The following is a 13995-nucleotide window of genomic DNA, read 5'->3' as shown; positions in this document are numbered from 1 at the left end:
TTATTTAACGGCCTGGTAATTTGTAAAGTCATCAGTTGACATTTTGGAGAAACAGCTTGCTAAAACGCTGTGCAGAAATGGACTTTGAAATACACAGACAAAGAAATTGTACTTCTATGAAGAGGCAGCTGCAGACCAAACTTTCATGGTTATGCAATAGATAATCTAGAAGCCAGTTCATACGTCAGATGTCACAAAATTTGAGCATATTGTGTTCTATGATTGGAAAAACAATGAATCTGATTAATTTTCAAAAGGCAATAATAGTAGTTTTTGTGAAAAACTTGCATTGGGGCAGTATAAGATCGTGCAGGCTTCCTTACTGGTTAAATCAAACATCTATATATAGACATATATTTGTAAATGTAGACGGTTTAAGGTTAGTGAAGTTCTGAGAAGACTTTTGTTGCTGATGGTGACTAACGTTTTGAGATCCTTACCGGTAGTCATCTTCAGAGTCAAGTGAAGAGAGTACACGTCAGGTTCGCGATAATTGTTGTCTATTTGGTGTGCTTGTACAATAGACACCCCTACACCCACAAATTTCATAAATATATGATGACATATGAACAAGACAACAAATCCTGCGAACCTAACAATTCCAATTCACTTGAATTTGAAGATAACTGCCACTAATTGAAACGTCAACACAAACAATTCTTTTTCGGGAATCCACACGTGGACGTTCTATTCATCGAAAATAGGTAACAATACTTCCGGGCTCAAACAACTCACTTTACATTTAAAATGTTGAAAAGTTGAGTATCTGCAGGGATAGGAGCTACAAATTGCGACATTAAGTGTACAAAGCATGTTAAAATATTTGTTCAAACTATAAGAATTATAACAAACTTACCGCTTGCTTGATTCGTAGTTTACATCAAAATGCACATCCTGTGCTTCTAATTGTTCTCTTAAAGTGGTTGGCATCAAACGTTGTTCTAAAATAGTTCTATTTCCAGGGTCCAGCAAGTCTCCGTTATCATTCAACAAGAATCCCAGAAACGTCATACTGTGACGATCATGGTTGAAGAAAATATATGGATGCGGACTAAAAAAATGCGTACACTCTTTACAACAACACATCAATTAATACAGAGAAATTAATAATGTTACAAGCAATGTAAATTGTAATAAATCAACTATGTAACTTGCAAGTTGTATGATTTGTACTTTTTCAAAGTTGCCAGTAAATGTATAGCTACTTTTCATGATGACGCGTCTCACAAAAATATGATAAAAGACTGGTGTTTAATTTGAATAAATAACTAGTATAACATTTTCATCAATTGATGGTTATACATGCAATGTAATTTTCATAAATTTGAAAATAAAATCATTATTTTTTACAAATTTACCTTGACTCCCAACGTCGGCGTAATTGAAAGGGCTCTAGATCATCATTCATTTCTTCTGTTGCATTATTGACACCCAAACTGCGATCACTTAGCCATCTTGTTGCAAAGTCCTTACACAAAAAATTTACAGACAATCAAGCGCTTCAAAACAAATGGCAAACGTTTCAGTTACATGATACATACAGAATGAAAGCATTTTATAACTATAAAACAGGGGCGGATCTAGGGGTAGGCACCATAGGCAAGTGCCTATGGTGAAATTACCAAAATATACTTTAACTTAGATTCGATACGAATTTATCGAATTATGAAACTTTGAATAGCACTTTATCGCAGTCAAATCATCTGACTTTTGTTTAGAAATGTTGTGCAATTAAATGACGTAATTTTGATATGAATCGTAGTCCAGATGCGTATGATTATCTATAAAGCTCCGTGTCGTTAGGCAAAGCAGCCATTTTGCCTAAGTCAAGAAGGCGATCTAGCCATTTGATTGGTTGTTAGCAATTTGCCTAAACAAGATGAATTTGCCTAACTTGACATCGTGTATAGGTATTCTGATTGGGCAATTTTTGCAACCGTATGCTTTCATTGGTCAATTTTTTGCCTAACTTGAGCAATTCCAACCAATCATTGCTGTTGATAAGCATAGTTGAGCTAGGCAAATTAGGCAATTGAAAATTAACATACACTCGTATTGTTTCTGAACAGCCTCTGTGCTCAGTTTACGGTTTTGTGATATTTTATAATGTCTTCATTGTGTTGTGGTAATTTATACGAGACTGCTCAGTCTGCGTTGGCCAAAACGATTTAAAATGCCTTAATGAGCTTTATTCTCGTTTATTGGTCGACGTTCGACCTATGTTTACTAACGAGCAGCTGTTAGATAGAATTTATGACCCCGACCATACTCTGTGTCGAAATTTTGAGCTGAAATATATGTGCCAAAGCACGCTCATGACGGAAAGACTTGTACTGCAATAAGGTAAATATATTATAATTATATATATCGTATTGTAGTATTTATATATACGTGTAAAATGGTTAAATCTCAATTTCGCTAGGCTATATCTTTGTCTACAGTCAGCAATTCATTCATACAATGCAATCAATCTACCAAACAAAATATTAATTTCTTTTCTTGAATATTTTTAAGATCTGAAGCTTCTGGCAATTGCCTCTACAGTTCAGCTTCCTAGTTCTGGTAGGTAACAATGCATTGGTCCCTACTTTGCGAATTTTAACATCGCTTGAGCTATTTATTCATGCTGCTTTTATGCTCAACACCCATGCTTTTTGTCTGTTATAAGTGAGCACAGTGATTACTTTGCCCAAAGCTTAAACAATCTTTTGCCTTTGTCAGTGTCTAAAGAATGTTTAGACACTGGATATACAACAGATGAACTGGTAAAACAGGAGGCTATTTTAAATTGTAATGACCAGAAATGGTCATCTTTTCTTTGTATTTTGGGCCTATCTTCTGTTTTAGGTAGAAAAATTCATACTTTTATCCTGATTCTGGTGAAAGTAGATATAAATTGTTATTTAATCGTATTGTTCAGCCCGGTTATTAAGCCAAAGAGGTTTGGATGCTATTAATATTTTGTTTTGTCATGAAGGATCTGTACAACCAGGTGAGACTTTTCAGTCTAATCATTTTGTGCCTCTCATTTTCCATGCCCACAGGTTGAAGCGAAAATTGTCTAATTCCTGTACACAGTCTAATTCTAGCAGCTCAACAACAGAGAAACGAAAATTTGTCAAAATTTTTCCAAATATTGCACCAAAAACAGTTGACATTTCAAATTTTTTTACTTCAACTAATAGGCCTGCTGCCCAACCAACTTTTAAAAGGATGCCCAATGAGAGTTTTTCTTCTGCTGCAGCTCTTGCTCAGACATTAAATAAAGCCAATAGTCTTTTGCTTCACACATCATCCCAGGAACTATTGCCTGGTATTCCAACTTCTGGTGATATGCAACCTGCTGTTTTAACCCATAATTTTGATGTTTCCTTGTATAGGGAGAAAGTTAAGGGTATGGATAATTCTGAAATATGTCATTTGATAAAAAATGTATATAAACCAGATAAAAAGTATCATTTTCCTAAATCTAATGGCAGATCATTTAGGCATGATTGGCTAGACCAGCATGAATGGCTTTGCTATTCACCTTCACAAAATGGTGCGTATTGTCTATCGTGTGTGTTGTTTGGCAATAGATTCCCAGGCAAGGCCAGTAAAGTAAAAAAGTTGTTTACTGAACCTCTTCAAGATTGGAAGAATGCTAAATGCTCTTTCACTCAACATGCTGGAAAAAGTAAAGGGAGGGAAGTCGGTTTGCATGCATCCACATCACCAATTTTGATGCTTTGCGTTCCCAAATATCAGGTACTCTGCAGCCTATCGAGATGATCATGGATGCTGGTATCAAGAAAGAAATAGAACAGAATAGGGAAATACTATCTCCAATTATTGATTCTGTCATTTTTTGTGGACGTCTAGGTTTACCTCTTCGTGGGCATCGTGATGATTCCAAGTATCACCCTACTGTTGGTTGTTATTCATCTGGAGGGGTTGGTAATTTCATTGAAACACTCAATTATGGAGTTAGGAGAGGGGATAAAGTTTTAGAAAATCATTTAAAGAATTGTGGTAAGAATAGAAGTTATATTTCTAAAACAAGTCAAAATAAAATCATTAAATGTTGTGGCCAGGTAATCAGTAATCAGATTATTTCTGATATCAAAAAGTAAGTTTTTTCTGTTATTGCTGATGAAGCATCTGATTCTTCACATAAAGAACAAATGTCTCTTGTTTTGCGCTTTGTTGATACCGATATGAATATCAGGGAAGAATTCATTTCATTTCTTTTTGTAAGTGGGGACTAAGTGGTGCTCAACTTGCCAAGCTACTTTTAGAGGCTCTAAAGGAACTGACTTTATCAATAGATGATTGTAGGGGGCAAGGTTATGATGGGGCTGGTTCAGTTGCTGGTTGCACTAATGGTCTAGCAGCTCAAATTTTAAAGCTTAACCCAAAGGCTCTTTATACACACTGCTATAGTCATAGGTTAAACTTATCCATTTGCGATTCTTTGAGTATACGTGTTGTCAATGATATGTTGAAACATGTTAACAATGCCACTAATTTTATTAAAATTTCCCAAACTCGCAATATTCCCTTTGAAAACATATACGTAATTCAGAAACAAACTCGAAAAGACTAGATTAACAGACGTTTGCAAAACTAGATGGGTAGAACGTATCGAAGGTTTAGATACATTCCAAGAGCTTTTGTACCTGTATACACCACCCTTAACGATATGTCTGAAAATCTAGATGGTGAGTTCAAACCGTCGCTTCAGTCTGATGCCTCATCTTTGTTTCAACTTATTGACAGGTTTGATTTCGTCGTTGCTTTAGTTATCACGAGAAATATTCTTGATTCAACTCTTCCAGTAACACAGTTATTACAGGGTAAGAGTATCGATATAATGGATGGTATTCATTTAATTTCAACTTTGAAAACTGAGGTGGTGAACATGAGGAATTCCTCTGATTTTTATCATGACACCTGGTATGACGAAGCGCTTGAACTGGCAGCAAAAGTTGGCATTGAAGAATGGAAACCAAGAACAGTGCGCAAACAAACGACCAGGGAAAATATTCCCCACACAACCATTTCTGAGTATTATAAACGTGCAATTACTCTTCCTCTACTAGATCATTTGCAATCTTCTTTAGAATCACGATTCGACCTTGAGAGTGTGAATGTCTATAAAGGCCTTAGCATTGTACCGACGAAAATGATGTCCATGACAAGAGATGGGGTGGATTGGAAAGAGCCATTCAAAACTGTGGCTAACTTTTATTATGATGATTTGCCAAATCCTTTGGCCTTAGATGCTGAACTTAGGTTGTGGTACACTTATTGGGAGACCCACTGCGGCCTCCTTCCTGATAACATTGCCCAGACTTTAAAATCTGTTCATTTCGCCGGATTTGAAAACATTAAAATTTTACTACGTATTTTAGGAACGCTCCCCATTACCTCTTGTGAATGTGAACGATCTATTTCTTCCCTTAGGACACTTAAAAAACTATCAGCGAAGTACCATGGTTGGGGAACGCTTAAATGGTTTGGCCTTGATGCAAATTCATCAGGAAATTGTACCAGATATTGGTGAGGTTATTAATACTTTTGCTGTTGGAAATACAAGGCTAAAATTTGCATGAATTTATTCATATCCTAGTTTTTTATTTTGTTGAAATGTCCATATGTTAACCATTTATTGTGCGTTGTACACAATAGTAACGTCAATAGAATTTGCATCAAACTAATAGCTCGCCCGATAAAGGTTTTTTTTCCCTATATACATTCCAATCTTAAAACTGCTGAGTACGTGTATGGTACTCGGCCGTTGTCGACATAAATTTACTTTCACAAAAATTGTTAAGCATAAATAGAATAATTTTTCCTTACACCAAATTTTAGTCTTCACAAAGACTCTTTATACAAAGCTCTATTTTGACTATTACATTACATTTACATTCTGCTCATTTGTTGGCAAATGAGAGTGCACATTTTAGGTGGGGGGTAAAGGGTTGGAATTGACTGGGATGGTGTAAGAAACTGAGCAATCTTACATCCATGAAATGTCCCACATAGTCACCCATTTCTAACCAAACTCCTTTTGCTATTTGCTAAAGGTGTGAAAGGCGAGTTTCTGGCGCCTTCAAAAACCAGAGTGCACATTTTAGGTGGGGGGTAAAGGGTTGGAATTGACTGGGATGGTGTGAAAAATTGAGCAATATCACATCCATGAAATATCCCATATAGTCACCCATTTCTAACCAAACTCCTTTTCAAAGGTGTGTAGGCGAACTTCTGGCGCCATAACCAGTCTGCTTAATTCGGCTCTCACAGGGCTGTCCATGCCGGATCACGATTTTTTGTTTTGCGTTAAAGTGTTCCTAGGCATGCTGATGAGCCCTGATATGGGGCGAAACAGTCTTGTGTGCATTCAATATTCTGAATAGTGAAAATCAACGACCTTGTGATATGTAAGTATAAATATACAATGTTTTTATGTATTTATACGATTGAGATCTACAAGATTCTGCATAGCTGAATGATTAGACTGTTTGATTTAAACAATTTATCGAAAGCATAAATAGTGTAGTATGTTTTGCAAAGTATGACGTCATAGGTTTAGCACTGAATGACGTCATAATGTTTTGCCTATGGTATCCAAAATCCTAGATCCGCCCCTGCTATAAAAGATTGAAAGTCTGTTTTCAAAATATGTTGATGGACTTTTGTTATTTCAGGTGAGCTCAAATTACGTGAAAAATTAAACTGAAAAAATCTAAAGCAGTAAATTTTACTGAGTTTTCGGCTAATGCAACCTTTTCTCGCATATCAAACATGTTTGATATTTTTGCCACGAAATGCAAAAAACTCACCGTTTGCGCAGAATTTGAGCAAGATACATAATACTAATTAAATAACCAATAGTGATGGGTCCTTTTATTTCAAACGAGGTCAATGAACAAACACCCATATATGCTTTTACATGCTCAGCTAGCTACATAGTTTCAAAAATTTTATGATTTTATGAGAATAAAGTCGAGAATAAAGTATGTTTTATCGGGCAACATGCAAATAATATTATTCCAAAGATTTTGTAGTTAGTCTGCTTTAATTCCTTTGAGATTTCTTCATACGCAATTTAGCTTTTTTTTTATATTCTGGCGCACTTAGCTACATAAACACATGTATAGGGGTAATTTGGCCATAAGTCAACGAGCTTGTCCACGACTCAAATTTATCTAACATATATACTCGCTCACCAATTCGTATGTAGTGGTAGCCTATATTTAAATGTTTGGTCATGAGTTTTAAAAGAGCATGTCTCTTTTGATTCTTTAATTGGTTATATAAGAGCATCAAGCTCTCACAGCGCAAACGGTGAGTTTTTTTGCCTTGCGTGGCTAAAAATATCAAACATGCTTAGCCTTACGCGCACAGTAAGCTATAGCCTGAGCTATTGGGCACGAGTAACTTTTAGCTCAGCTGATAGCTTTCGTGTGCTTCAGACTTTGAAATTGCACGAGTCGGAAGGATGAGTGTAATTTGAAGTTTTTAAAAAACTTACGAGTCAAAACTCATGTTTTCTAAAATGCACGATCAATTTAAGCGTGCATGTTTCCATATAAATCTTACCCGTGACATTTGGATCATAAAACGAACAACAAACGTCTTAAATCCTTGCAACAAATCTTCAACCACGTCAGTTTGGCAAAAATTACTTTCCTCACAATCATGAAGTTGAACATTCAAAAAGTTTACAAAGTGCTGAAGCTCGGCCCAAGACGGATCACGTATCCCACAATATCTGAAAAAAATGAGAATGACATGTCTAATGGCAGTATCCAAAAAACTATTTGAATTGAGGTGCATCAGAAACGCAATATGTGGATGAATAAATTCATTATATTTTATCAACGTTCTTCATTGTTATCAATATATTTTTCAAGAAAGAGAGCGAGAACGTTAAATCGCAGTGTAAAATAGAATTAATATCTTATTATTGAAATCATGCAGGAGAATCAACTTAATAATCATATACCAACAAATCCCTAATCTAACCTTGTCTCTTCAAAATGTATTATAAAGTATTTTACAAAATCCTCTACGGTGAAAGCGTGATTTGTATTTGGCAGCTATATTTGTCATTGTAATATAATATGTCAAATGCAGTCAACACATTGAAAATGAGTTACTGTTAAATCGGGAAAAAGAAGAGAGTAATCTACAAGATCTTCCGTATAAATTATGTTGAAAATTATAACATTTACTCACTGGATTAAAATAGACAAAACTTTAACTGAATCTCTCACAGTAACAGGACGATCATTGTTGAATGAAAAATGGTCCAAATTAGCACCGGTGGAAAAGCGGGACAGATATTGGAAAGCTCGCTGATACTCATCATTGTTGAATTCCTCTTTGTCAAAGCTCATGTCTCCTAAATATTTTATTTGTGCAATTATATTGATTATCGTCTACTGAATTTTACTTAGCAAATTAATTAAACTCGTTAAAATAAACAAATACACACTTTCTAATACTTTCTAATACAAATTCTAATACTTTTGTTTTGAGATGAACAAAATTCTCTTAAAAGTTATTTCTAAACTATAGAGATTATAAATTTAACAAAATATTTATTTTAATATATAAGTATAGGGGGTTTTCCTGTTACGTCATGATCGCCGTGCCGGTGGTCAAATACAAAAGAATATTTCATTAATGCTATAATGACCACCAGCCGTCGTAAGTGAGGCACATTGTTTGGTGAATCCCTGGAGGTTGGTTGCAATCTAAGAATATCCAAAGTGTTGAAAGAACGGTTATGCATCAACATTTCAAAAAGTCCCCTTACAAATAAATCCTTAACTTAAACACATTGAACAGAATTCTTTTTTATAGTTTCTTATGACCGTGCACAATGAATATTAAATTTAGCAAATTTAGCAATATTTAATTTAGCAAAATCCGATTAAATATAGAGTATGATTTGTCTCGCTCTTTAAAAACGGTTATGGATAGAGCATTCATTCTTACCAGCCCTAGGGGACTTCAAGTTTCTTAATATTTCCATTGGTGAAAGACAACGGGTACATGGGAGGAACTTGATAAATGAATACTTGCTACTTGATGTTTTAGTGTCTGAGATCTACGAATAAATGTAAGTATTCCTACATTAGATTCATTTTATGCTTGTTCATTTTTTATAACAACGAACAGATCCAATCTAATCTGATAAGATCTAATCAATGAGTACGACATGGTTGATTCACAACTAAAACATAAAGTTTTTTTTTATCCACTAAATAAAAAAGAAGTTGAGGAGTATGATTAAGTATCTTACACGTGCTTTTATTTATGAGTACTTTCTAATACAAACTTAAAATCACAATTATGCATCAACAATGCATATACACATAAATATAAGAATGCCTTGTTAAAAGTCAATAAAATTTAATAAGTTACCAGACTTTGGTTTGTTGGAAAGTCCTCAGATTTTAATATCTCAAAATTCCTTTCAGTTGTGTGTTCAACAAGATACAAATCAGTTGTTTTTCTTCGCCAAATATTTCCATTGTTGTCTTTAATAGATCCAAGAATCAACAGTTTAAACAGGAAGTCATCAAGTCCTTTTGATACCTTTAAAATTCGTACTATTAGATTTGTGTCTTTAGTGCTTTTATTTTGCTCTGTTCACAGTTTATATATAGAAATATATATCAATATGAAAATGCAAAGCAATGGTGTTGTTCATGTTCTGTAAATATTTCGGCTCTTTTTGGTGAGGAAAGACAGTGTGTATCACATCTTCTCCAAAAGGCTCAATGATAATGAGGACTTAATATTGTTAAAAGAAGCGATGGTTGCTTTGCTGTCCTTTCATCATCGTGTGGATGTTTTATACATCTTAGAAATGTGTCGGATTATTTTGCTGTATTTAAGTAATGCTTCCATAATTTCTTCAAAGCAGTATAGATATTAGACATTTCAAGTGAACGAAAAATTTCTTCAAAGTAAAAATGTTTCGGCATGATTATGCCATAACTTCGATTTTCAGCTATATTTATATTATTCTAGTAACAGGTATTTATAAAGATTATTTACGACATGAATTGGTGCTAACTTAAAGCATTTGTTTATTGACGTCGGGTTATTTCATGTAAAGGGCTTCCTTAAGTTATAAAGAAAAAGAAGAGTTAGCGGTGTCTGGAATGCAAAAACATGAATGATTTTATTTGGTTTTACAACGTAGTCATGTGTGAACTTTTGCCGTAATAGTATACTTTATGGTGAGACGTCAAGTTTCCTTACCTATGCAACGAATTGCATACGAGAGTATAACTTTGAGCAATGCGGATGAGTTCGTTTTTTACAAATCTTCTTATACAGAAGATAGCACAAGCCAAATTTAGTTAACTGAAATGTCTAGGTAACACTCATGCATTCCAATGTGCTTTACAACACATTAAAAAGCTACTTTAAAGTCTCACATGACAAATAGATCATTATCAAAGCCAAGATAATTGTTATAATAGCCAGAGTTATAAGCATTTGGCATTTGTGTATCCATTTCCATCATTTCTATCAAAACTTACAGATATTTTGAAATATGTGTAACTCATTTTTATATGTGCTAATCAATAACACGATTATCTTGTCGCATTAGTTCCTTTTTGCATAAGTTTTTTGAGAAGTTAATATGGCTGAAATTTCCTGTTGTTATACGAATTAGATTTTAGAATTTTTAATGAAATTGTTAAAATTTTCCCCCAATAAAAATTTTCTTAATGTAAGAAACATATCTACGAGCAAAATTTTCTATTTTAAGAAAGTCTTTTTGGTAATCTGGTTATTATCCCAAGAAAAGTTTTGAATTATTTTTAGAAAATACTCATGAAAGAAATCCAAAAATCCATTTTCGGATTACGTTGCGTAACACAATTTTTGTCAATTTCTTTTTTTATTTGTAATAGCTTCGCGTGTTTGAAAATCACACAAGTTCCTATTGTGCTTGGCTGTTACAATACGACTTACCGATTGAGAAACGTCTACATGAAAAATTCTTGAAATAGGGTAATTTCTTTTCTGGGCATGTAATAGAAAGTCACGAGTGATCGCATTTTCATCCACACACGTACCATGAACTGGGATAGTACAGCATACTAATGATTGGAAATCTTTTGAACGTTTCTTTTTGGTATTTAAAAGATTTTCTAATTTTTTAGCCAGACGTTTTACAATCAAACTTTTTCCCATGCCTGCTCTTGATGACTGGATAAAACGCACAGATAACCTACGTAGAAAAAGAGTCCTTCAGTGTCTTTTGATAGTTTTTAAATGAAAATCTTGCCAAACAAATGTCAAAAAGACCTTAATCTTAAGGCCTCAATTTTTAATGCATTCCATGTTTAAACTTGGCTTCAAAGATATATATTTTGTAGCATACTACATGAATGATGTCTTGTATATAAAAAGATGCGTAACTAACGCTTACTTTTCTTCATCTACAGCAGCCGCTGGCAGGCAAGCATTTTTGTCAAAAGGAGATGCAAGTTTTTCTTTCAGACATCTTTGGACATCTTCCAATGACATAAGCATAGGACATGAGCGGCGATAAGGATCTAATGCTCTCACCATAATTGACCTATCATTTTCATTGCTACATATTACCACCAAATGATATTCTTAGAAATGAAAAGACAAAAAAAAGTGAAAAATATGACATGATCATCATTAATTAAGCAGTTAAAGACAGCATGTACAATTTCGATTACCCATTTATTAAAGTGAATGATTTGAACCGGAAAGTATAATTAAGTGTTTGCATGTAGACGTAAATCGTCCAAGTTAGTAAAAAGTCTTTAGTCAACTGAACGGTTTACATCTAAAAAATTTAACTGTCGCATTGTGAAAAAATGTGCATTTAAAAAAGGCAAAAGTGCTTTCAGCCATCTTCTTTATTAAATAAGTTCATGAAAAAAAATACAAAATTAAGCTCGCGTATTATGACCTCATGACTTATGAAAACAATGTTTCAAAAAGAAGAGTCGATGGTTAATTACGTTATACAGTTCAAACAACGGTTATTAGGTAAAATTTTACAATATTAGAAATGCATTTATACTTATAGCCAAGACAAATTTTATTTTTCTATATCTTACTTGTTTGTCCTTGAGTTAACCAATCAAGTAAACATAATGCTTCCTGACTGACGTCAAAGTCCAAAAGATCAGCATTAACAAGACAAAACAATCGACCGGTTCTGTCAATTACAGCTCGTCTCCATAGAAGTTCAACCTATTAAAATCATTTTTGTAACAGGTTTGCTTTTTTAAAATTCTTAGCAAATTTTGCGCAGGCTAATGCAAAACCAATCAGCGCACGAGTTTCATAGTTTTTATTTAGTAATTATTTATGAAAACCGCTTGTAAGTTTTTGAAGGTCGTGACATCGTGTAGTTGGACCTGACTATCCCAAAATATTTTGCAAACGTCACGACAACGTCGTGTCTTAGCTGGGTATAGATTTTAACTTTATTATTCTAAACACCAACCCTGCAACGACAAAGCAAAATTAAACAAACCATGCAAAAAAGTCTGATTTTCAGAAGACTGCATGCATATAAGTTAGCAGTGGTAAGTCAAAAACATAACAAAAACTTAATTTTCATTTATTCATAACTATTTTCCTGAAAATATTTCGAGTCGTAAATTTTTTTTGAAATCATAATGAAAGAATTAAATGATTTAAAATGACTTTAAAATTAAGCTTTTTTATTTGTTTTGACTATAGCGCAGAATTCAGCTTTGTTAATTCAGCTTAGCTATAGATATGGTTTTTGTACATTTACACACAACGATTTTTTGGGCCGACACTGACGCCATTTTACGTGTTCTTGCCATATTACGAAAGTCGCCCGACTCGAAAAATATAATGAATATCTGTAACAAACTTTATATTTGTTCATGATTTTTACTATGTTGCTATGGCTTCAGAGACAAGCAAATTATGATCATCGAAAAATCATTGAAATGTCTTCTTCCAACACGGAAAAAGAAAGTGCTAAAAGCGTCGTTTTTATTGAAAAACCAAAAGCTGCAGAGTTTCAGATTTAAGCAAGTCAAAATTATTTTCTGAAAAAGAAATACGGCAATAACTTCGATTTGCACTTCACCCACACAATCTTTACATTTATTTTCTTTCTTATTATTTTTTGAGGCAGAAATAATAATATACATTGCCACTGTAGCTACAATGAGAAGTTTTAATTTCGCTTTAGTATTTTTTTTGTCGACATATTTGTTTTCTTTTTTGAAATAGCGTTAATACATCGGATGCATAATTTACACACAGCGATTTGTCTTACACGACAAGTGTTTCATATATGGCAAGAATCACGTAATATCGCGTAAGTGTCGGACCGACAAATCATTTCGTGTAAACGAGCCTTTGGCTACTTCAAATTAAGAAATAAGATATGTTAAGTGATAATTTAAAGACAAATATACTTTGAAAATAAAAATAATTCAAAATATGAATGAAAAACACACCTCTTCCGATATTGTATTTTCATCACAAACAACCACCTCTTCTTCGCTAGGCAACGTTTGACTTCCCCGTCCCATGAAAAGAGACAACACGCACCCAAAAATTTCACCTGGTATAAATAAATACTTTCAAATAAAATTCAACATTTTTCTCAAGCAAGAAAGATGAGCATTCCACAGCAGTGCCTCTAACATAAATCAAAAAATTTCAACGACTTTGAAAAAAACGATTTCTATTAATAGAAAGAAAACGTACCTTTGGAGACGAGTAACAGATTTGGCTCTCCTTCTTTTAGAACTGCAGGGAACTGTCGATCTATATGGCTGTTATCTGCATAAAATGTTTAAATCCGTAAAAAACCATGTTTTTAAGTCTTTCATAACTGGGGTTTTGACAGAAATATGTGTAGCTTCTTTAGTCAATTTTGATGAATGCAGAAAATGCAAATACCGCATTCTTAGTATGAATATAATTAAGTAAATGATTTGAACCCGG

At 33.8% G+C, this 13995-nt stretch overlaps 1 protein-coding gene and 1 long non-coding RNA gene across 2 annotated transcripts in view; one reads left to right on the top strand and one right to left on the bottom strand.

Moving 5' to 3' along the window:
* Nucleotides 1–13995, bottom strand: part of LOC124454954 (E3 ubiquitin-protein ligase rnf213-alpha-like) — an 85040-nt gene that overhangs the window by 37692 nt on the left and 33353 nt on the right. Inside the window, 11 exon segments of the mRNA XM_047005706.1 lie at nucleotides 857–1051; nucleotides 1359–1468; nucleotides 7585–7756; nucleotides 8224–8389; nucleotides 8989–9100; nucleotides 9418–9591; nucleotides 10987–11245; nucleotides 11447–11636; nucleotides 12114–12249; nucleotides 13503–13609; nucleotides 13756–13830. Of these exon segments, the coding sequence (XP_046861662.1) occupies nucleotides 857–1051; nucleotides 1359–1468; nucleotides 7585–7756; nucleotides 8224–8389; nucleotides 8989–9100; nucleotides 9418–9591; nucleotides 10987–11245; nucleotides 11447–11636; nucleotides 12114–12249; nucleotides 13503–13609; nucleotides 13756–13830 (1696 nt within the window).
* LOC124455097 lies at nucleotides 2922–3808 on the top strand. Its single transcript, XR_006951707.1, has 2 exons — nucleotides 2922–2992; nucleotides 3381–3808. It is a non-coding gene; the product is annotated as an uncharacterized LOC124455097 (long non-coding RNA).

This window comes from Xenia sp. Carnegie-2017, unplaced genomic scaffold (genome assembly GCF_021976095.1).
Source record: "Xenia sp. Carnegie-2017 unplaced genomic scaffold, XeniaSp_v1 HiC_scaffold_3, whole genome shotgun sequence".
Taxonomy (NCBI): domain Eukaryota; kingdom Metazoa; phylum Cnidaria; class Anthozoa; order Malacalcyonacea; family Xeniidae; genus Xenia; species Xenia sp. Carnegie-2017.
Note: the sequence above shows the minus strand (reverse complement) of the source record. Positions and strands in the feature narration are given on the sequence as shown.